The sequence below is a fragment of the Schistocerca piceifrons genome, chromosome 8 (assembly GCF_021461385.2).
Source record: "Schistocerca piceifrons isolate TAMUIC-IGC-003096 chromosome 8, iqSchPice1.1, whole genome shotgun sequence".
In the NCBI taxonomy this organism is placed as follows: domain Eukaryota; kingdom Metazoa; phylum Arthropoda; class Insecta; order Orthoptera; family Acrididae; genus Schistocerca; species Schistocerca piceifrons.
Window position 1 is genome coordinate 408915905 of NC_060145.1, and position 26122 is coordinate 408942026.

General features: G+C 38.3%; 1 protein-coding gene across 2 annotated transcripts in view; it reads right to left on the reverse strand.

Annotated features, from left to right (window-relative positions):
* Positions 1-26122, reverse strand: part of LOC124712008 (coronin-6) — a 97022-nt gene that overhangs the window by 55303 nt on the left and 15597 nt on the right. For both annotated transcript variants that reach the window (XM_047242297.1, XM_047242296.1), the window contains exons 4-5: positions 15711-15808; positions 11307-11485 (exon numbers count right to left, since the gene is read on the reverse strand). In XM_047242297.1, the coding sequence (XP_047098253.1) occupies positions 11307-11485; positions 15711-15808 (277 nt within the window). The remainder of the gene's footprint in view (positions 1-11306; positions 11486-15710; positions 15809-26122) is intronic.

Below are 26122 nucleotides of genomic sequence, written 5' to 3' on the forward strand. Positions count from 1 at the left end.
TGTGGACAGGACAAAGTTGTGAAAGAAGTTGATACTGATGAGCAGAGTGGCCACTCTGGCAGGTCTATGACAAGATGGTGTCATTACGGCTTTTACAGCAATGCTGTTATAGTAAACACTGTAAATAGAAAGTAAACTGAATCTGCACTGCAATGAAAATGTATGTCGACGCAAGTACAGAGTTCTTGGAAGTCTTACACTCATGTTTATGAAGTGTAATACATGCAAAAAGAAACTTTTTTTTTAATTTTTTTTATTTTGAGTGGTTACTATGAAGAGTACGGCTCACCTGGGAGCAAATTTATTATTATATTATGCTTAATCAATCTAAAATTTGTGTTCTTTATACAGATGTATAACTACATGGAACATCATTATGCCTGAGCCATGGAGAGGTAATGCAACAGGCAGAATAAGCAACTGGTAGAGACCAGAAAATGTAGAATCTATTTTTTTGCAAAAAGCCCTGATTTTTTTTAATTGGCTGCACAAATTTAAAAGTTTATCATGCTACATGAGTGAAGACACACAAATTGGCAGTTTAAAGAAGCGCTCATTGGGAACTTGATGACAGGAACGTTTGCTTTTGCAAAAACTTTGACAACTTTTTCTTCCAAAATGACCTTTCTTTTCTTCGTGTGGCAGGATTTAAGCATTCAAAAAATGATTTCTCTATTAAAGAGCCATATCATTTTCCCATCGATGAACTAAATGCATACCCAATTTAAGGGGTTTCTGGATGTAATTTGCCTCTACTCTCCTTCCCCAAATTCAACGATTACAAAATTTGCAGATAATTTATTTCAACCTTTCGGGGGCATTTTACACATAAATCTCACAAGGTACTTCACATGGAAGTAGAACCAAAAGTAACTATTTTAATGTTAGGGGTAAAATTTCGGTGTAGTCAAAAAAACATGACAGACTTTGTTTTCCAGTTGCTACAGAACAGAACACGAGCACTACAGGCTATAGTGCCACATGGCCACGAGGGTAAATAAACTACAATTTTGATAGCTAGAGGGCAGCGGAGTGGTGTGGAAAATGAGCTCCACCTCCCCGTAGCAGGGCAGCAGTTTATACCCATGTTTACGAAAGCAGAATTGACACAGTCACATGGATTGTTTATATCTTCTCTTACTGCATGAGTCATAATCGAAACCTGTGATGGACCAGGATTACTTACTTCACTCATTTCAAAATAAGAAAAGCAAGCAACGCAAAACACAAACATTTGGAAATGGCTATCATGCAATTGCTTGTTGAAGCTGGCAGAGTATTGTTAAAGTCTTTATTTAGGTCAGATCTCTAGCCATGATTGAGGCAATCACAATTCAAAACATCTGGCACCTAACTTACTACATTAAAACTGTCTACATTATACTAGCTTTTGAACTTTTGCTAACAAACTAATGTATGCATTTATTTGTTATAAAATGCTAGTTCTCATGACTGAGTACAATGTCGCATTATGCAGCATATGTCACATTCAACCACTCAAAATTGGCAAGGCACCAGAGCAATGAGTGCATTGATATGTGGTTTCAATCATTGACTTTTTATTATGCAAATACATTATCTTTCCTAACTGGGCTCTGCCAGATGATTCTGAATACCAGTAATTCAAAATTGGTTACTTCTTTATATTTATATGTAGAAAAGAAAAAGATTTCAAACCATCTCTGATGAAACAGTTCATCTGCATACAAGTTGCTATGAAATACCGTGTGTTAAGTAATTTCACATTTTGTGACAATTTGTATTTCACATTTATTACATAATATGAATTTTTCCACTCCCTATCAATTGGTGATGTGTACAGTGCCATGGAGATACACTATGTGATCCAACGTATCTAAGCAACCCCAAAAACATACGTTTTTATATTAGGTGCATTGTGCTGCCACCTACTGCCAGGTACTCCAGATCAGAGACCTCAGTAGTCATTAGACATCGTCAGAGAGCAGAATGGTGCACTCTGTGGAACTCACTGACTTTGAACGTAGTCAGGTGATTGGGTGTCACTTGTGTCATACGTCTGTTCGCGATATTTAGACACTCCTAAACATCTCTAGGTCCACTGTTTCCGATGTGATAGTGAAGTGGAAATGTGAAGGGACGTGTAAGCATAAAAGAGTACAGGCTGACCTCATCTGTTGACTGACAGAACCGCCGACAGTTGAAGACGGTCGTAATGTGTAATGGGTGGACATCTATCCAGACAATCACACAGGAATTCCAAACTGCATCAGGATCCACTGCAAGCACTATGATAGTTAGGTGGGAGGTGAGAAAACTTGGATTTCACGGTCGAGCTCATAAGCCACACATCACTCCGGTAAATGCCAAACGACTCCTCGCTCGGTGTAAGAAGCGTAAACATTGGACAAATGACTAGTGGAAAAATGTTGTGTGGAGTGACGAATCACGATACAGGATGTGATGATCCAACGGCAGGGTGTGGGTATGGCAAATGCCCGGTGAACATCATCTGCCAGCATGTGTAGTGCCAACAATAATCTCAGAGGTGGTGGTGTTATGGTGTGGTCTTGTTTTTCATGGAGGGGTCTTGCACCCTCGGTTTTTATAGCACTATCACAGCACAGGCCTACATTGATGTTTTAAGCACCTTCTTGTTTCCCATTGTTGAAGAGCAATTCGGTAACAGCGATTGCATCTTTTGACACGATCGAGCACCTGTTCATAATGCACGGCCTATGGCGGAGTGGTTACACGACAATAACACCTCTAATCATACAATGAAGGCTTTCACGACTGGATGGTACTGTTGTTAATAATTCTTCCGGGTTATATGGCCGTGGTCCATGGAATTATTCTATTCCTAACGTCCACGTAACGGCTATATAACCCGGAAGAATTAACAACAATAACACCTCTGTAATGGACTGGCCTACAGAGTCCTGCCCTGAATCCTATAGAACACCTTTGGGATGTTTTGGAACACCGACATCGTGCCAGGCCTCACCGACTGACATCAATATCTCTCCTCAGCACAGCACTCCATGAACAATGGGCTGCCTTTCCCCAAGAAATCTTCGAACACTTGGGGTTGAACATATGCTTGCAAGAGTGAAAGCTGTCATCAAGGCTAAGGGTGGGCTAACACCATATTGAATTCCAGCATTACCGATGGAGAACACCGCGGACTTTTAAGTCATTGTCTGCCAGTTGTCTGGATACTTCTGACCACATAGTGTAGCTGATACGAAATATTACACTTTATCAATTTTTTTGTTGTCAATTTTACTGAAAAGCATACTATTCACAAACCTTTTTTCCATCCTTCTCTCTTTTAAATGTAACGTGTAGTATTGATATGAATGAATGGCAGTTTGAAAGTGTTAATCAGTCTAACAGGAAGTAAACTACGGGACATAATTTTAAAACAGTTTTATACTTCTACTCTGAATGTAGTATCAATGTTTTAAAACTTTTTTAGTACCACATACGATACAATCATGATCCAAAAATTATGCAAACTGTTCTAGTCATTATCTAATTCTCTTGCCTTTTTTCCTATATCTATTAGATTTTTTTTCCCTTCATGTTGCTATGAGCAACAATCTACTGACCAAGTCCCAGGCATTTCAGAACTCTAAAAAATAGTTCAAATGGCTCTGAGCACTATGGGACTTAAATTCTGGGATCATCAGTCCCGTAGAACTTAGAACTACTTAAACCTAACTAACGTAAGGACATCACACACATCCATGCCCGAGGCAGGATTCGAACCTGTGACCATAGCGGTCACGCGGTTCCAGACTGTAGCGCCTAGAACCGCTCGGCCACTCCAGCCGGCTTCAGAACTCTCCTACTGCTTTTGAGACCAGTACAAACCTAATAGAGTAATATAAATATATATTTTCTACAACAAAATGACCAAGGAATGTATATGATAATGGTAAAGCTGTTCATTAAGATTATGTGATGTATGGTTCCATGCTGTCATTAAGATTATGTGCATACATCATACCTCTTGATAATATACAAGACTCTGAATCTGTCACTGTACTCAACACCTCAAACTGAAATTGTGGACACAGGGTGTATACGTGGACAAGGAAAAAAAATTCCCGGATTTTTCCCAGTTAAAAATACACTTTCTCCCGGGTGAAAATGTACTTTTTCCGTGTTACGTGACAGTATACTCTTCCTCGACACTGTAAAACTCGTCAATCCTTTGAATGTTTAAGGTTTTATATACCGACATAGTATTTCCCCACACTTTAGAAAACGAAACTTAGGGGGAAAAACACGTTTTGAGAGACCTCAGATGTGCAGCAACATGTACGCTGCATGTTTCCGTATTACGGAGGTATAAGTTTGAATTCCACCACACACCACATATCACTTTCCGAAGCACTGAAATTAAGATTGCGATGCGCTTTTTTAAGCCAGTCATAGCTCATGTCACGTGATCTCGCCAGCTGATGACAGCATAGGACACATGATGCAGTCAGCCAATAGCAAGATCACTCAAGTAGCACAAAAACACAAATAAGAAAACTTAATGTTTAAACTAATATACATAGCATTCACATATAACATTGGTCTCGAAAATTAATAAGCTGGAAGAGAAACTAAGCTTCCACATATTACGTTGATCTTTTTTACGTGTGTTACACTTCAAGATACATCACACAAATGTGCCAGTAAAATTTTTAATAACAACGTAAATGTCTGATCTTCTGGGCTCTAAATTCTTCTAAATGGTCGTCTTCAAAGAGTGGATTTTTAAATGAGAGTCAAACACTTTGTGATTTAAGAAATTCATCGTACATTCTCGCAAATAGTTCATCTTGCGTAAAAGGAAATTTGGTTTGAATGTAACGCTTTTCAAGCCACCATTCGCAATATTTTCCCGCGACCTGTTAGAAATAGGTTCGTTTCATCAGTTGGAAGAGAGCGCCAGATAACAGGCGTCATAGCGCTTACGCAGCTACGATGACGCAAGAAGCCCATATGTTCGTACGCGTAAAACATTAAAAGATTTTGCATTATGTCATAAAAGAAACAAGACATCAGAGGATACTTGAAGCGCATCGGAATTTTGTGAACCATACTAAAATGCATAATTCGGCTTAAAATGCACATTCGTATGTAAATTTTTTTGGAGTACCAGTACTGTATCATCTAATGCTTGGTTCTTTATTATGGCATAACGCCATATGTGCACTTGAAATGCAGCGAACAGTTTAAACTAGCCAATTATGTGAAATTAAACACTTCGCTTCAAGTAAATTGACAGCCTCAGCAGAAAAGATTAATGAAAGCCAAATATCTTTAGCAAACTAACAAAAAAAACTACATTGTTCTGCAAGGCGATTAATGCTTGATTGTCAGGAAAGTGGAAATAAAATCTAAAACTGATGACATATTATAGCCTTCCATAATTATGCGAACGTATTTTAATTCGTTTGATAGCCCCTGGCCGCAAAAATCCATTTGTTATCATTTAACGTGAGAGCAATAAACAAAGAGGAATCAACAAAATCACTGAAAGCAAAGAGGTCACATGGAGACGACCCATCGCCCCACAACAACTCAGACTGCTCTGGGCATCAGCCCCAGATTTACTATATTTCCGAACCGGGGCAATATTAAGTAGTGGCGTCCAGCCACACTTCTGTAACCAGAAGCGAGAGAAGGTACTACTCATAGGCGACTCAACTGCGCAAGCCGAAGAGTCCGCCCACAACTGCTCAAACGATTCTAATTTAAACAGTTGTCATGTCACACTCATCGGAGGCAATTTGTTGTTATGAAGTATTGCATAGTCTTCCTAAAGCCTTTGACACATTTTGCTGTTGGCAGACGCTTGTAGGAGCACTGTGTTTTGTTGTCATATATGGGGCATTTTTTTTGCAACTTAAGTTTTATTTTCGTTTTTTTTTTTTCCTCTCGTTCATGTTTTGTTGCTGCAGTATTAACTGCAGTAGCAGGATACAGTAATATCCTGCAGAACCAAGACGATCTTATACTATGTCTTCAGTGCAACAGGCAAAGTTTTATTCAGGAACATGAGCAGGACAGCACTTCAGAGCCATCACCTCATTCGTTTCTGCACGAGAGGAGTAAGTATGGTGAGAGTTGAAAAGCTAATAGTGGAGTAAGGTGCCACCGAAATATGAGAATAAACACCACTGCAGGAAAAGACTACCACTGTCAGTGCCAAACTGCCAATTCTTATAGCCAACTACCTGAAGACAGTTAATAAAAGGCAAATCTAATGGAAATTAGCTGTTTGTTAACCAACTCCACAGTGACAGCCACACATTACTATTTAAATATTAATAACAACTTATGCCTGTATTGTGAAAAATCATTTCTGAATGTACACACAGCAACGTGTGAACAGTTATTTAATGTACTGAGTACGCACGGGACTAAAACAAGCCTTCAGTCACCACTCAGATACAAGTTCATCAAAATGTCAACATCAGATTGAGGATTGATAGCAACATATAATGCAATGAGAAACACTAAATGTATAGGCTTTTATTAAGTTGCATGCCAGTATCAGATCTCTCATTACTTTTGGATTTACCACAATTAGAAAAAGGATACTGTTTGCGTTTTAGGAACCCTGTCACCACTGTTTGAACTTTTGAAGACACTTGCATAGGGTATGGTGCCAAAAACATGTGATGTTCTAAAATCAGCCTACCTCATTCATACAAATGTTCACCAGAATTCACAGAAAAAGCCCTAATTTTGTACACAGTCAGGCTGCAGAAAGTAAAGGAGCTGACACCAATCAAAGAGTGGTAAAAAAATAGTTTTTTGAGCCAACAGCCTATGAATGCTAAAGACAGTCTGTTCTTTACTTAACTTCCGCTAGTAGCACTAGTTCGACTTTTACAGTTCATTTGGTGTGATAAGTGGAGAAAAGCTATTACTACAGTAACACTGTGTGTCAGCAACCTGCACACTCTTGACGGCTTTGTCACTAAATGTATCCTAAGACAATTATTTGCACTGCATTTAAGGATTTTATAGTGAGCTCTCCACTAAATTATTCAGTCTGGAACAAACTAGTTGTTTATGCTTGGCAAATATAACTGCTGCTTGAAAAAGACGTGGATTCTATCTTATAAAAGTAACTGCGATTAAATCACCAGTTTAAATTATAGTGGAGAATATTTAAACAAAATAGTTTTTGCACTCACTGTGAGTTTTAATTCTTTTGATATTTCTATTCAAATACTTTCAGCTAACTATCTATTATTAAAATTTAAGAATTCCAGATTTCCCATTTTAGAACCATCTAATGAATGGCAGTATCTCATTCATATTAGACTGATCTATTCCCTACTTTCAGCATACATGGCAGATAAGTATCCTATCAACAGTCTCAAGGATTTTGTGTCTACCTAGGTTAAATGTGCAAGAAAGTGATTTCATGTCAGTGTTGGGAATGCATGCAGCCAGTGGAGCAGAAGGGTGAATGTAATGCTGGTCAAACCAATGCAAGCAAAGTACCTTTACGTTTTGGCTGATGGCCCAAGCAAGGAAATTACCCTCACCATCTTTTTTGCACACTTTCCCCAATTATCACTTTCTTATCCCAGTCCTACCCCCATGAACCATGGACCTTGCTGTTGGTGGGGAGGCTTGCGTGCCTCAGCGATACAGATGGCCGTACCATAGGTGCAACACCAACTGTTGAGAGGCCAGACAAACGTGTGGTTCCTGAAGAGGGGCAGCAGCCTTTTCAGTAGTTGCAGGGGCAACAGTCTGGATGATTGACTGATCTGGCCTTGTAACACTAACCAAAACGGCCTTGCTGTGCTGGTACTGCGAACGGCTGAAAGCAAGGGGAAACTACAGCCGTAATTTTTCCTGAGGGCATGCAGCTTTACTGTATGGTTAATGATGATAGCGTCCTCCTGGGTAAAATATTCTGGAGGTAAAACAGTCACCCCTTCGGATCTCCGGGCAGGGACTACTCAGGAGGATGTCATCACGAGAAAGAAAACTGGCGTTCTACAGATCGGAGCGTGGAATTTCGGATCCCTTAATCGGGCAGGTAGGTTAGAAAATTTAAAAAGGGAAATGGATAGGTTAAAGTTAGATATAGTGGGAATTAGTGAAGTTCGGTGGCAGGAGGAACAAGACTTTTGGTCAGCTGAATAGAGGGTTATAAATACAAAATCAAATAGGGGTAATGCAGGAGTAGGTTTAATAATGAATAAAAATTAGGAGTGCGGGTAAGCTACTACAAACAGCATAGTGAACACATTATTGTGGCCAAGATAGACACGAAGCCCATGCCTACTACAGTAGTACAAGGTATTAGCCAACTGGCTCTGCAGATGAAGAAATTGATGAAATGTATGACGAGATAAAAGAAATTATTCAGGTAGTGAAGGGAGACGAAAATTTAATAGTCATGGGTGACTGGAATTTGTCGGTAGGAAAAGGGAGAGAAGGAAACATAGTAGGTGAATATGGATTGGGGGGGAAGAAATGAAAGAGGAAGCCGTCTGGCAGAATTTTGCACAGAGCATAACTTAATCATAGCTAACACTTGGTTCAAGAATCATAAAAGAAGGTTGTACACATGGAAGAATCCTGGAGATACTAGAAGATGATATATAATGGTAAGAAAGAGATTTAGGAACGAGGTTTTAAATTGTAAGACATTTCCAGGTGCAGATGTGGACTCTGACCACAATCTATTGGTTATGAACTGTAGAGTAAAACTGAGGAAACTGCAAAAAGGTGGGAATTTAAGGAGATGGGACCCGGATAAACTGACTGATCCAGAGGTTGTACAGAGTTTCAGGGAGAGCATAAGGGAACAATTGACAGGGATGGGGGAAAGAAATACAGTAGAAGAAGAATGGGTAGCTCTGAGGGATGAAGTACTGAAGGCAGCAGAGGATCAAGTAGGTAAAAAGACGAGGACTAGTAGAAATCCTTGGGTAACAGAAGAAATATTGAATTTAATTGATAAAAGGAGAAAATATAAAAACACAGTAAGTGAAGCAGGCAAAAAGGAATACAAACGTCTCAAAAATGAGATTGACAGGAAGTGCAAAATGGCTAAGCAGGGATGGCTAGAGGACAAATGTAAGGATGTAGAGGCTTATCTCACTAGGGGGTAAGACAGATACTGCCTACAGGAAAATTAAAGAGACCTTTGGAGAAAAGAGAGCCACTTGCATGAATATCAAGAGTTCAGATGGAAACCCAGTTCTAAGCAAAGAAGGGAAAGCAGGAAAGTGGAAGGAGTATATAGAGGGTCAATACCAGGGTGATGTACTTGAGGACAGTAGTATGGAAATGGAAGAGGATGTAGATGAAGATGAAATGGGAGATACGATACTGCGTGAAGAGTTTGACAGAGCACTGAAAGACCTGAGTCAAAACAAGGCCCCGGGAGTAGACAACATTCCATTGGAACTACTGACAGCCTTGGGAGAGCCAGTCCTGACAAAACTCTACCATCCATTGAGCAAGATGTATGAGACAAGTGAAATACCCTCAGACTTCAAGAAGAATATAATAATTCCAATCCAAAAAAAATCAGGTGTTGACAGATGTGAAAATTACCAAACTATCAGTTTAATAAGTCACTGCTGCAAAATACTAACGTGAATTCTTTACAGACGAATGGAAAAACTGGTAGAAGCCAACCTTGGGGAAGATCAGTTTGGATTCCGCAGAAATGTTGGAACACATGAGGCAATACTGACCCTACGACTTATCTTAGAAAATAGATTAAGGAAAGGCAAACCTAAGTTTCTAGCATTTGTAGACTTAGAGAAAGCTTTTGACAATGTTGACTGGAATACTCTCTTTCAAATTCTGAGGGTGGTAGGGATAAAATACAGGGAGTGAAAGACTATTTACAATTTGTACTGAAACCAGATGGCAGTTATAAGAGTTGAGGGGCACGAAAGGGAAGCAGCGGTTGGGAAGGGAGTGACAGGGTTGTAGCCTGTCCCCGACGTTAATCTGTATAATGAGCAAGCAGTAAAGGAAACAAAAGAAAAATTCGGAGTAGGTATTAAAATCCATGGATGAACATCAACAAAAGCAAAACTAGGATAATGGAAAGTAGTCGAATTAAGTCGGGTGATGCTGAGGGAATTAGATTAGGAAATGAGACACTTAAAGTGGTAAAGGAGTTTTGCTATTTGGGGAGCAAAATAACTGATGATGGTCGAAGTAGAGTGGATATAAAATGTAGACTGGCAATGGCAAGGAAAGAGTTTCTGAAGAAGAGAAATTTCGTAACATGGAGTATAAATTTAAGTGTCAGGAAGTTGTTTCTGAAAGTATTTGTATGGAGTGTAGCCATGTATGGAAGTGAAACATGGACGATAAATAATTTGGACAAGAAGATAATAGAAGCCTTTGAAATGAGGTGCTACAGAAGAATGCTGAAGATTAGATGGGTAGATCACGTAACTAATGAGGAGGTATTGAATAGAATTGGGGAGAAGAGGAGTTTGTGGCACAACTTGACTAGAAGAAGGGACCGGTTGGTAGGACATGTTCTGAGGCATCAAGGGATCACAAATTTAGCATTGGAGGGCAGCGTGGTGGGTAAAAATCGTAGAGGGAGACCAAGAGATGAATACACTAAGCAGATTCAGAAGGATGTAGGTTGCAGTAAGTATTGGGAGATGAAGAAGCTTGCACAGGATAGAGTAGCATGGAGAGCTGCATCAAACCAGTCTCAGGACTGAAGACAACAACAACAACAACAACAACAACAACAACAACAACAACAACATCCCAGTCCTCTAGTAGCAGATATCTGAAGCCTTGATGCAAATATTATACATGTTTCATCACCTCTCATCTGTAAATCTTTGCAATCAAACAATACTGTAGGGAAGTAATTTTGACTGTTAGACTGATGTAAGATGTACCAGCAACAGGTGTGTGAATCAACAGTGTTCAAATCCAGTACTTAACTTGCTTCTAGTTGCCATAGTTACTTCTACCTGGTACTACTTTGACTATGCAATGATACTGTGACAACGACATGCATTTACAATCCCAGGCACAGCAATAGCCTTCTTTCTGGCAATTGCAGGCATGGGGAACACATGGAGGTAGGAAAAGCGGTATTCCTTTCCTGGATACCACTTCAGCTGCTCTACAGCCCAGCAGCATACATAACACGATTTCAATGAAAATTGTTTAATCCTACGATTCCTCATGGGCTATGAGAACACAGTAATATCCACTTAAAGAAAACGAAAAAAAAATCACATTTTGTGAAATATTTTCAGTGCAAATTAAGGATAGATATCAAGTGCAATCACCTCCTCAATGGTGCCAGTGCGTGGATTTATGATGCGCATCTTTTTGTCTTTACAAGTTGTCAAGAGCTGTGAACCATCCCAGTTCCAAGATGCGCTGTATACAACATCAGGGTGGCAATCTATGTGCACCAAAATGTCACCTGTTCCCACATTCCATATTGCCACTTGGTTGTCAGAACCTATATTAAAAACAAAAACAAATTAAACTGTATGAAATGTATTCAATTGATTCATTCAAGCCTTCACTTACTACTACTACCACCTAAATTAGAATATTAGTTATAAAGGTGCTTTTATCATTTATCAGTAAAGACTCGTGTTACAGTGATTATATTTTAAACTCCTATGGTTGCCAGTGGTAAAATCAAAGTCCACAACTATTTACTGGCATTTAATACACTGACCGAAAAAAATATTAACACAGAATATGAGAAACAGAACAGAACAAGGATTTACGATTTGAATACATTCCGTGATAAATTAAATACATTTATTTGTAATTAAAATCTCTAGGCTCTAGTTACTAAAACTAATTCTGGAACATACTGGAGAATATTATTAATCTGCAGTCACCCACCCTGGTTAGAATAAACACATTCAGACAGCCCTGCTGACAATCGGCAATCTGCACCAATCAAAGCATACAAAAAACAAGACTAAGAGTATATCAAAGTGACTATGAATTCAAAAAAGTAAGAGTTGTCGTGCAATATTATGATGCGTGACAAAACAGTTCGTGTTTTCTACAGAAGTTCACATTTTCACAGAGAATATGTATCTTACTTGTAAACCTACTGGAAAGTTCCACAACATAGCAAGTTGTCACAAATATGTTCCATGGAACATGCAAAAACAAAATAACTACATTAACCTTATACCTTTTATGTGTTACTGACATTTGAGTAATAATAATTAGGTAATAGTATGGAAGATACCTTACTAATACTTTCAGAAAGGAAAGACATGAAAAAAGTTGTACTCAATTAGGTATCAGTGTGCAAACCAACTTACATGTCTTGATAAAATTTTCAAATAACATGGCTTCATATCTGAACAGTGCTGAAATCATTGCTCATATACAACACAAATATATGTACGAGGCCACTTTTAGCTCCTTTCAGGCAACAAACTGCTGCTTTAGGCCTAATAAACTTTTGAAGCGAGTTGGTTTCATAGTTCTTCGCTGTTTGATCAAATCTTTTGATATTTTCCGTATAATGACACTGTTTTAATATGAAAGTCCTCACATTCACCTATTTGATTATCTTGTCTTTAAAATATTTTCCTTCAGTTCTATATCACCCTCCGTCTTTCACTGTTAAAAGTTAGTTCTCTGATGCTCTCTCATTTAATCGCCTATAGATCTGCTGCTTGGATATTTCAGATTGTCGGCTCTCACATTCCTTGGTGCTCCAGTCCTACATAGTCTGCACAAGAAACTTCTGACAGGTTCCATCAATTCAAGAAGCATAACTGCAGATGGGATGGCAGCCAATGCTCAGAATAGTCTACTTAATAATGGTCCTTTTCATTGCGCATACAGGGTGAACCCAAACTCCAATAACAAAACATTAGAGGCTGTTCCGGGATATTTTCTGTATGTTTTGGAGCAAGGAAACTGTTGTTTATAGTGGCTCTTTACAGAGCAATATTGATTTATTTATTTTGTTACCCTCTTTTACCCCAATTATCACTGCTTCCTTGAAAATATCTTCGAAACATTGAAAAAGTCCGTAAGGAGCAATCATAAAAGCATACAGGCAGATGCAAAAGAACAGTGGTGTTGCTGCTATCACTGTAGGAAAAGCTCAGCATAGTTTTGCTGTGCCGCTCTTCTGTTGTATTCCGTGAACTTGTACACAAGGAACATATCAGCCAACTCTTAGTCAATAAGCTTATCCACACTGCTGTGTATCAATGTTAATGTGCAACTAACACTGCTGGAAAAAAGACAGAACCGAGCAATACTAAATGCAACCTAGAGGTCTAAGAGTCACGTGGGCATTACTTTGAGTGAATTGAACAAATTTGATTCCAAACAAGACAGACACCATTTGTATTTGCATTGCTGTACAGAAATTTTCAATGTAATAAAGATACAAAGATAAATGGGGTGAGAAATCAAACAAATTGTGATTACTCTTTAAGGAGCTATTTGAGAACACAGTTACCTTATACCAAAGAACCCACAAAATATCCGAATAACTGCTGAAATTTTGTCAGAGTTTGGACAGACTATGTAGATAGCTGAAGGTGGTATGTGTATTTCACCAAAACTAGTAGCTTTAATAAAGAAGTGACAACTTTTGTGCCAAATCAACTGCTTTCAAAATAATTTATTCTATTAATATTCTGTAAGAAAGTAAAATCTCAACAGTGGCTAATTCACCATATTACATACGTGCATCTAAATCGCAGGCATGTGCAGTGCTTGCTTCGTACATCTTACCTTTAGATCAAAATTGTGATGCTTTAACATCTACATTGTTTATGTAGCCACCTCATTAGAAATCCCTCTTTACTACATAACAAACATGTTTGTAACTTACATGAAATCATTTACACACACAAAAAAAATACTTTAGGGGGAAATGTTTTGCATTCCATTTCTCACAATCTTTACATAACAGTACTTTACACATTTATTCTAAATCATGCAGTTCCAATACTACATAATGCCTGTGAATCTTATGTATTTACCTTACTTCTCCCCTTTTCCTTTTTAAAAGATTCCTGTGTTGAAGGATTCAAATGTTCTTCACTGCATCCTCATAAAAGCAAGCATTATCAATATCTTGATATTAGTTTGAGTATCAAAAGCAATTATTAATGCCATTAACTTAAGGAACAAAAGTCACTATCATTAATCAAATTTTAGATCCAATAAAACCTATTAACTGATCAGTGCAGTCCACTGGCATATGCAATGATCTTTGGAGGCTATCGTAAACTACTCATGAGACAGCTATTGCAACCTCTGATTTTCAAACAAAAAGTAAAGCAACTTAATTATTGGAAAACACAAGTTATTAAGCTCAGAATGATTTCAACAGCCTCATCTTTGGTATATTTAGTTCTCTAATTCAGTGTGTAACTTCTTTATCAACTGCAATAACTTTGATGTGCGGCTCACTATCGAGAAAGAAGTGAGTCAAGATACATCGAGAACTGTGTTTAAAGAGAAGAGAAAAAGAAAGAAAGTAGAAAGGAGCAACACAGAAGGAAGAAACACAATGATAATTTGTATCTATTATTCAGTAATTCAAAGTAGTATATGTACTTGTGTTGAATTTTGCAACCATCATTTTGCTCACCACAGAATATTCAAGATCCAACAGTAACAATGTTAACTGCATCCTCTCACCCAAAAGCTGAAGTGTCTAGTCATCAACAGGCACACAAACAAAAAAAGGACAAAAACTTGCTAGCTTTTGGAGTACATATCTCTCTCTCTCTCTCTCTCTCTCTCTCTCTCTCTCTCTCTCTCTCTCTCACACACACACACACACACACACACACACACACACACACACACACACACACACAAAACTTTGTCTCTACAAAGAATTTACTCCGAAAGATAGCAAGATTCTTTTTTCCCCCTTTCTTTTTGTGGGCACATATCAATGACTCAATGCTTCTGCTTTTTAGTGCGTGGTCTCCTTTACTCCTATAGTATTTACATTCTAACAGCAGTTTCCATAATTAATGGAGTCCTGATGTGCTCTACCTACACTTGTGCATTCGAAACCAAAATTGAATACTGCAGTCACATGGGGGTACATGGGTGAGAAAACCAGAAATGTCTCCCCAACTAACTGTGATTGCAGTTGTCATAGCCAAAATCCATTAGCAGCAGATGATAAAGTCTCTAGGAGTCCACATAAAAAGTCATGTACAATAAATTTGGTTACAATAGTATGCCTTGTAGATAACTAATGTGAAATCAATTTATGAAAACTGGAGAACATCAAACATCTATAGTTAACTTCTCCTAGTTAACTATGTTGTCTTTCCTTTCCATTTTTGGAAGAATATTTTGAACAATGGAATTGTTACACATGTTTCCCACTACTGTCATTTCAGGGGTAGCTATTAAGTGATTCTGATGAAAGTTCTGTCAATTATTCAAGCAAAAAGGTTAAAAAGCACTGTGTCAATAAAATCAGAAAACACATCAATTACTTTTAGAATTCTCTCCACCTTTCAAAGTGATCATCTCCATTAATAATTTTGGAAAAATCAGTCCTTCACCATCAATTCATTACAAAAAATTCAAAAATTTCAACAATTTTTTTACAAAATAATTTTTTTTATCGTGTTGGACATACAAGGACAGTTTAATTAAAATTAAATTGCAAAGCTGGCACAGATAAATGATTTGGTTTTGTAAAATAAAGTTACCTGCAGTGAGAAGGACATTCAAGGCAGTCGGGTGCCACAGGACAAGACCAACTCGTCTTTGATGGTATACAAGATCCACAACAGGTTCTGTAAGTGTTCTGTAACATCACACAGAGGTTTACTGTTACAGAGAAAATGATGGAAATAAAAATAATATTAATAATAAATGTATTATAGTTACTTTAAAAATATGAATTTTATCTCCAAGAGATCATTTAAAATGCAATTACAGCTCACATCACCAACTGATCCTTACACTTCTCCAAGAATGGAACAAAGACATTACACCTCACCAGAAATAAACAGATTAGACACATGAAACAACTACAATCAAATGCCTTTAACAAGGAAACTAACTCAAATACTTACAAAGAGCCAAAAATTGTGGATGTACAACTCAGTGCCTCCTCACTGCACTGCTGTTACATACACATACACAGGGCGGAAAAAGGACAACAGTGAAGAAGTTTCAATTTCAGAAAGTGTTCATGCTGTGTCTATGAACATCGTGTTAAAAACCAAGAGACTGGTGGTCGTCATGATTTTCTTAGGTAATAAATTTTTATGAACTTGCAAGTTTAGATAAACAAAAATTTTCCTTATCTCTCCACGAGCAGATTATGTTTGTATTGTTAGGTCCACCTACAAATAAATGTATTCACATATTTTAATTTTATTTGTGTGGCTTGTCATAATCATAACTACCTGCCTTACAGTGTTCATAAGGAGGCCTGTTTAATGCATTAAGGAAAACTACAAAGGTGCAGAGCAACCAAAATGAGCAAAGTAAAAATTAAAGACAATCAGGGAAACAGGCGTGAAAAATGACTGATACAAAGTTTTGAATCGGTCCCGGAAATGTGCTCAGATGACCTACTTAAAACAACCACTTGCAATAAACAGGAGATCTGAATTCCATTGTAGCACAATTTTCTGATTACCACAGTAGATTAATAAGCTCTACTGGTTTGTTGATTTAAGTGACTAATGATGGCCAAATGATGTGATGTACTGTCACTTGCAAAAAAACCATAAGCACCTTAAAGGAGAAGAGGAAGAGAAATGATATTTCATGCACTGAGACATTATGTGGTTTGATTCAGAGATTATAAAACCAAGTTACATGAATGATGTAATCTGCAGAAGAAGCATACTGCCAGTTCTTTGCCAGTAGAATGTCACAGCCTGATCTAACTAGTTGAATGAAATGATTAGGCTCAGAAGGGTGTCCTACAGCTGTAGTATTCCTTTCTTAAATAAACTGCCCAACTGTTGTAAATGGCCTTCAATGTCCTGGCTATTGTCACTGGAACAGGGCTGATATTCTGTAGTGGACAGATAAGTGGATTTTGCTGGCCAAGAGAGTACCTTAATATTGTGCAGGCATATCATAGAGATTCATACTGTTACGTGGACAAGCATTTTCCTGTTGAGAGATGGTACTAGGATGCAGTCTCATTAGAGATAACACATGAGGAGGTTGTTATGTACCGTATTTACTCGAATCTAAGCCGCACCTGAAAAATGAGACTCAAAAAGAAGGAAAAAAAAATTTCCCGAATCTAAGTCGCAGCTGAAATTTGAGACTCGAAATTCAAGGGGAGAGAAAAGTTTTAGGCCGCACCTCGAAATCGAAACAAAGTTGGTCCATTGTAATATGAGACACAATTTAGGTCCAATGAATGACGATACAGCTACAATAGTTTGGTTCGAGCCGTAAGCTTAGCAGTTAAGCTTTACCAGGTAGCCATTGCTATGCGACAGGCGCTCCGTCCGTATTTATACGGGTACCCTTCGTTTTTCACGAGCTTCGTCTGGTTTGAATTGAGTACTTATTTTTCTTTGATCTAATAAGTGCCGTTCTCTTTGTTATAGGTGTTTACGTCACTCTAAGCGGAAAATGCATTACTGTACTGTGTCATGTATTGTTTGTCGCATTCTGATAATGAGTGTTTACGACGACCTGTTGCTGCTCGCGGCATGGTTTGCGAAACAATGGCAAGAGACTGCTATTTGTTATTATTTACACTGCTGCTTTCTTTGATAATGATCAACAAGAACCAAATAGTAAACTGCGTGTGATAGAAGATGTTCTGAACGAGAGTTTAGCGAAAATTTTTCTCCGTTTGAAATCTGTGCAGACGCCTCTTTAGTACATTACTTTCTGCACAGAAATTAGAGTCATCTTAGATTTAAAAATCTAGCTAATTGCCGTGCTTCATTTCTGACTGTATCACTATTAGGCATAAGAATAATACGAATATAAACATGACATGATATGTGTATACTTCCGCGTTTGCTGTTGTCTCACTCTAATTTCGTAGTTTATTAGGTAGACAGGATTTAAATGAGATAGCAGCAAACACGAAAGAATACATGGAAAATGTTTATATTCGTATTATTCTTATGGTGAAGATAACACTGCATGTGATTCAAAATTCATAAAAGTTCCCATTAGCAACCATCTCTTCTCACGGGTAGGAAAAAATTCAGAACGTAGAATTGGCCATACTGACAAACATCGCTAACAGTCTTGCCAGACGGATTTTTGTAGTACATTGAAAAACTGCTACATTCGAAGATGAACAATACGGAATTTGTATTTACTTCATTGGATAAAGTATGAAAATGCAGTGGTCGAAATTCGGGGTGGAGAAAAAAAGCTCGTCTTCCACCTTTTTTTAAAATTTATTTACTGACGCAGAGGTTTTGGCGCCAGTATTTATCTTTGTGCCTGCAAAGCATGCCTGTGTAGCACTACATATATTCAATGGCAGAAGTTAGTTGTGGCGGCACCTACCAACATATTTCAGAACTTCCGCTTACTTTGCACTCGATTCTAAGCCGCAGGCGGTTTTTTGGATTACAAAATCCGGAAAAAAAGTGTGGCTTAGATTCGAGTAAATACGGTACCTCAGTTCCATCAGAGTTCTCTGAACCACTACCAGAGGAGACATGAAGTTGTAACTGATTGCCCTCACCCCTAAAGTAGTAAGTCAGCATGTCCCTTCAAAAGACTGGCAGAATGTGTTCTACCATTTTGGCATTGCCATAAATCGCAAACGACAGCATCCGAAGCAATGCATAGCCAAGGTTCATTCATTGCCGTCACCACTCTTCAGCAGTTCATGCTTCCCAGCATGGCACTACTCCAAATGTAGCCATCTGTATTGCTAACACATGGGTTTACGATTCAGTAGTCCACCATCTTCTACTATTCTTCAAGTAATGGTTTGTGATGACATTGGCTGTTTTAGTGAGTCTATTATTGATGCCCAGATGACAGGTGAAGATTTGAAGGTGTAACAACATTCTTATCACACCACATGACATTCCTCCCTTGGCGTGGTCAGCATGTCAACCAACATCTTGTGATGTGTGAAATTTCTTCTTACCTTTCCTTTTAGACCGGTGTAGAAGCCAAATGCCTCACATGCCTGAATACTGCACACAATTTCACCAGCTGATCATATGCCAATCCAACTTTCAAACTCTTGTCACGTGCTGATAACATTGTTTCACACAATGTATGCGTCATTTCCTGGAGCCCTTCACAGTGTTCACAAACAATGTGATACAGTGCAATGGTCATCACAATGCTAATTCACTTTAGTGGCTGTTCTAGTTGTCACAGATAATTTCAACTATCATTCCCATACTGGCCATGTATTAAACTGGGTCCACGACGGATGAATCCTTCCAGTGCTTACATTTGTTGTCACTCACTGTATAAGGATGATTATAGAAATACACTACTAAGAAAACATTAAAACATTAAATGAGAGCACCGGAAGTTAAAATGAGTCAGATCATCCCACCTCACCAACTCTGTCAAAAGACACCAACAACCCCACAATACTTTGAGTATAAAAAATTTATTAGTTCCAGATCATTTATTTATCTTTAACCCCCCTTCCCCCAACTTCCCAGCAGCTCCATACTTATCTCTGGTTCATTTTAACTTAACTGGCAGTCTTGTGTGCAAATTTTGTTATCTTCTCGCACTTACTTTTGCATGTTGTGCTTTCTGCTAATGACATATTACTTTTTGTATCCTGTACAACACAATGCTATTGGATACACATGTGAAACACTGAACCTACTTCAGCTTGTATCTTCCTATGTTCCCATCTCCCCCTCTATCTGTTCTTGTACCCAAATTTTCTGCCCAAGACAGCCAATTATGCTAGGGAGAGAGAGGGAGAGAGCATACATCCACGTTATTTATCTCCTGGCCAATGCAGCCACTATAGAAGGAGCTGATATCTTCAATCATATCTTCATTTCCCTACCTATACAAAACAAAACTATACACCATATAGCACAAGAAGATCATCTGCAGCTGGCAGTGCTAAAATCAGCTTTCAATTAGATGCAAAAGGCTGCTGTCAGTGCTGCCTGGAAACCATAGAGGCAATCAATGGCTGTAACACAACATCACTGTACGTTTTGGTTTGAAAAGGAATTCGAAACACCCAAAGAAATTCCGGTAATATGCATTCACAGATGACACAGGAACTAAAACAGTGTAGCAAAGCAAAAGCAGAAACATTAAACTTAATTTTTAAATTATAAAGGAAGATACAGGAAGAAGTGCTTCAGTTTAATTCTTGCATCACTGTAAAGATGTGATACAGGTATTAGTGTCTTGGAGATAAGGAACAGCTGAAATCACTAAAAATGAAATACGATCCAAGGCACGATGGAATTTCTATCAGATTCTATGCAGAATTTATGGCCGACTTAGCCCCTCTTTTAACTGTAATATGTGATAAACAATTGGAACAAACAATCTGTGCCCTGAAACCTGGCAACGTGTACGAGCCCTGGTAGGTCAGAGGTTCAACAGTGATGCTGGGGTTGGAGGTTATGGGCACAATTGGCTGCAGACATTACTATCTTCTTTCTAGGATGACGGGATATCAAAGTTACCCATTTGCTGGAAAATGTGTTTCAGAAGGAGGATAACTTGAACATAAATTACCTGCAATTATAATGTTACAACCAAATAAAAAATATTTTAAAAAAGGTTTCATTATATTTGATTCACCCTCATGCAACAACTGCCTACACATTGCACCCCTCTCCCTTCCTCATGCAGGGACTAATTGAAGAATGCACAGATGTATTTAGGCAGAGCGATTTCTCTCTCTCTCTCTCTCTCTCGACACACACACACACACACACACACACACACACACACACCACACACACACACACACACAACACACACGTCCAGACACCTGTGTGTCGCCCTTCATAGATAATGCTGGAATTCAGTAAAGTGTTGGTCCACCCCTAGCCTTGATGACAACTTCCACTCTCACAAGTATACGTTCAACCGGGTGCCACAAGGTTTCTTGGGGAATGGCAGCCCATTCTTCACGGAGTGCTGCACTGAGGAGAGATATCGATGTCAGTCAGTGAGGCCTGGCAGGAAGTCAGTGTTGCAAAACATCCCAGAGGTGTACTATAGGATTCAGATCAGGGCTCTGTGCGGGCCAGTTCATTACAGGGATATTACTGTTGTGTAACCACTCTGCCACAGGCCGTGCATTATGAGCAAGTGCTTGATCGTGTTGAAAAATGCAATCGCCATCCCCAAATTGCTCTTCAACAGTGGGAAGCAAGGAGATCCTTAAAACATCAATGTAGGCCTTTGCTGTGATATTGCCATACATAACAACAAGGGCTGCAAGCCCCCCTCCATGAGAAACATGACCACACCACGACACCACTGCCTCCGAATTTTACTGTTGGCACTACACACGCTGGCAGATGACGTTCACCGGGCATTCGCCATACCCACACCCTGCCATCGGATAGCCACACTGTGTACTGTCATTTGTCACTCCACACAACATTTTTCCACAATTCAATCGTCTTACACCAAGCGAGGTGTGGTTTGGGATTTACCGGCGTGATGTGTGGCTTATGAGCAGCTGCTCGACCATGAAATCCAAGTTCTCTCCCTTCCCGCCTAACTGTCATAGTACTTGCAGTGGATCCTCACACAGTTTGGAATTCCTGTGTGATTGTCTGGATAGATGTCTGCCTATTACATATTATGACCCCCTTCAACTGTCGGCGGTCTCTATCAGTCAACAGACCAGGTCGGCCTCTACACTTTTGTGCTGTATGTGTTCCTTCACGTTTCCACTTCACTATCACACCGGAAACAGTGGACATAGGGATGTTTTGGACTGTGTAAATCTCGCGTACAGATGTATGACAAGTGACAACCAACCACTTGACCACGTTCAACGTCCGTGAGTTCCGTGGAGTGCCCCATTCTGCTCTCTCATGATGTCTAATGACTACTGAGGTCACTATGGAGTACTTGGCAGCACAATGCACCTAATATGAAAAATTTATGTTTTTGGGGTTGTCCAGATACTTTTGATCACATGGTGTGTGTGTGTGTGTGTGTGTGTGTGTGTGTGTGTGTGTGTGTGCGCGCGCGCGCGCGCGCGCGCGCGCGCGCATTGAAGTTTCACAAGGCACCTCTCAAAAACTAAACTATTTTGATTTTCTGACGATTTGTTACTAAGTTAGAGACCTCTCTAAATGAAAGTATGTGAAATGGTGCAATAAAAGGGAAAATAAAAAAAAGTGTGATAAAAAACTACAAGTGACAGAGATCTGCAATTATTTTTAATGAAAACCTTGTTCACAATACTATCAGATGTAATAAACACACTGCTGAGCTTTTTTTTTTCCACCTTTAATTTGTAAGAATGACCTATGCAAATTTGTAGCTTTTTACAAACTTGAAATCTATGTTTTGAAAATATGAATAGTCAGAGGATGTTAACTGTCTTGAAAATTATGAAGTGGAAAGACCTCTGTCAGCTATGACATCAATGTCTGAAATTCTTAAACTATCAAAATATTTCTACATAAAGATGGGAGAATCTGAAAGTCTTTGATTCTTCGTAAATTATTTTCTCTGAAATCCCCATTCTGAATATTCTAAAAATTTCATGGTATGTTAGTTGGTGACTGCACTTCTGAAGGTACAATCAAAGTGGGCAATGTTAAGAGGTGCAAAATTTTAGATTTTTTTATGTTAGATCTAGCTGCACTGGACACTTAAAAAGTTACACTGACTGCATCTGTTGAGTAAACATAATACAAAACTATTATTCACAAACTTTTATTGCTTCTGTAATGCTTTTACTTCCTTACGGCATTACATGAATTAAAATTGCCTATACTGTAACAAATCAACACTGCACTGTTAAAATGAGTTCATTTGCGCCTCCCACCCCTCCATCTGCTCCTCACTGAACTTGTATAGCTGAGTTGAATTTGCACATGGACAATGATAATCCAACAAGAGCAGTACTTGGGAAATGGAAACTTAACACTGATCTGTTCCTAATGGCCATTTGAAAGAATTTGTCAGATCATGAGGTGTCATAAAGGAGACTGTTACATCTTGCAACTCACAAGAGAGGCTAATTATTTGTCCCTTCCACCACTGACTGTCATACACACAAGAAATGAAACTGTTCACAACGAAGTCTTATAAATTATACTGAGATATCTGCATTTCACACACAATAACAAGCTGCATTTTGTGTAGAACTGTTCTTGCTATATATCATGGCAAGAAGGAACTACAATCAAGGAAATGTCACCAACTGACAAGGGGGCTTCTTCACTATAGGTCTGGGCTTGGTTTTACTGAAAATGCCAAAATTTGTTCATACCAGAATGCCTTATTGACAACAAAATTTCAATTCCTGCAGAATTTCTGCAACCCATTCGGTAAAGAAAAATATATAACCAGGAAGGCTTGAACACCAGTAAACATGGAAATCTCCTATAGGTTGAAGTTACTGACTAATGAAGTTTTTAAACTTGTCCAGAAAATTTATACCAAATGTACACATGAAACGCCCAAAAAAAATCATCCCGTCAGGATAAGCAAGAATCACCACTCACTGAAGACATGGGTGTTGTTGATGCTTGCTTTACTGCTAACATTTCATTATCATCAATTGGACTACTAAAGCTTCATCAGATCAGCGAAAGGGATTCAATGGGACAAGCCCAAGGCAGCATTACTAAGGTAACTGCCACAGCTGCTGGTATAAGCCAAGTAGTTATTGCTCAGATACAAATGGAAGAGTTCCATTAATGTAAAGGTATGGACATCTTAATTGTGCAACTTAAGATTAAACTTCAGACTTCAAGCAATAGCAGTAAAAGTTCAAATTTTGACCCTGGCCCAAATAGCTGCACTACTGAAAAAAATGGCTAAAGAATTTGCTGTTTCAACTAAGATGGTGAAGAAGGCTAGGAAACTAAAGATGGGATTTTGGCAACACCTGCAAACGAAAAAGGGGAAAAATGTCCTCACTTTCTTTGAAGATGAAGAGTTTTCTCGTTTATGCCCCGGCAAAACGGGATGTGTTGCAGTAAGAATAAATGGGGAAAGATTCACAAGGAGAAACAACTCCTCCTTTGTAACCTTAAAGAAATGTTCATTGCTTATCATAAGCTATATGGAAATGAGCTAAGCTTCTCAAAATTTTTTGAGCTCAGGCTGAATTGATGTAGTACAGCTGATGCTTCTGGATCACATTCTGAATGTGTAGGTGCAATTCATCAAAATCTCAAATTAATGTTGGCTTCAGCAACATCCATTCAAGATGGCTAAAAGGATTTGATAAAAAAAAAAACTGTATGCAGTTTGGAATCAAAAAATTGAACACTCCAACACTGAGAAGAATGTCCAGAAAAAATGCAACTAGATGCTTTTCTTGAAAACTCTTTTAAAGACTATGACCCTGAAGAAACCACGGAATACAAGCAATGGGTCCATGCTGGCAGACACACATTGGAGACTTGCCAGAGAACTGTTGAAGATTTCATGGGGGCATTGATTTTGAAAATTGCCGACTTAAGAAGCCATCACTTGTGCCAGAACACCAAAATTTGTTTCTTAAGTAGGTAAAAAGAAATCTTGCACGAACTGAATTAATTCTATTGATGGATTTTGCTGAGAATTATTCATTTGTTGTTCAGGATACTGTGCAAGGATTCCATTGGGAGAATACTCAGGCCACATTTCATCCATCTGATGTCTATTTTGATGGCAAAGAATATCAGAGTATTAGCATTCGTATGGTCAGTGACTGTTCTGTCATAATACCATTGCTGCCCATACCTTTCAAATAAAGTTGTTAGCATCTTTAAAGACAAAGGCTGAATACTTTAAGGACATTTATTACTTCTGTGATGATTCAGCTGCTCAATATAAGAATTTCAAAAATTTCATCAGTTAATGCCTGCACAAAAAGGATTTTGGCATCACTGACAAATGGAATTATTTTGGAACAAGCCACGGTAAATTGCCTTGTGACGGCATTGGGGGGAACAGCAAAAGAACATGCAGGATTAGCTAGTCTTCAGAGGGCCTAAGATAACCAAATATTGACCATATGATTTATTCAAATTCTGTGATGATAGTATAGGTGTAAAGCTTTATGAATCAAAAGAAGAAATTGAAAAAAAAAAAAAAAAAAAAAATCAACCCAGATCAAGAAACAAGATTTACCTTGGGACATATAGTATCTGGAACAACATAAAATCAATTATAATCAGCTCAAAGTAAGCAGAGTTTCCAATGATGCTACGTCATTCACAGTTAACACCTTCGAAACAGATGAAGGAATTACAACAGTCTCAATTCCAACTTTACAATCAGGACAGTATATTACTTGTATGTATGGCAATTTTTGATGGATTGGAAACGTATTAAGTTACACATGAAGAACAAGACGCCCTCATCAGCTTTATGAATCCACATGTTCTTGCTCGTTCCTTCCACTGGTCAACTGCTAAACGTACCTGCTGGATTCCTGAGCAACATATCTTCATGACTTTAGAAGCCCCATCAACATCATCATCAGGGAAACGATACAGTTGACAAAATTGTGGAAGTGCTTAAGCAAAAATGGAACTGACTAGTATTTTTGTTCTGCAAATTTACTGTGTTTTGCACTATACTTGTTTTTATATAATGTGTTAAACTAATGTTTAAAACTGATTTATACACTTAAATAAAAATAATTAATTATGGGACACAATGAGCTAAATGTTTGACTTTTCGATCTTCTTGAAGTGCTAAGATAATAACTTTTGAAACATATTCTTACTTGTCAAACTGAAAGATCCAGAAATTAAACAACATTTCTTTGAAAGCTTAAAGCATGCCTTTTCCAGCTGTAGCAAGAAAGAGGATTGAAGAAGACACAGTTGAGATATTGTCTCCAAAAAGTACCCTAAAATTTGCAATTAGAAAATTTCAGCCAACTTTGCAGACACACATCTTTTCATTTGGGCATCCAGTACTAATTCAATTTGATTGATATATAGACATCATAGGTAGGAATACCCAT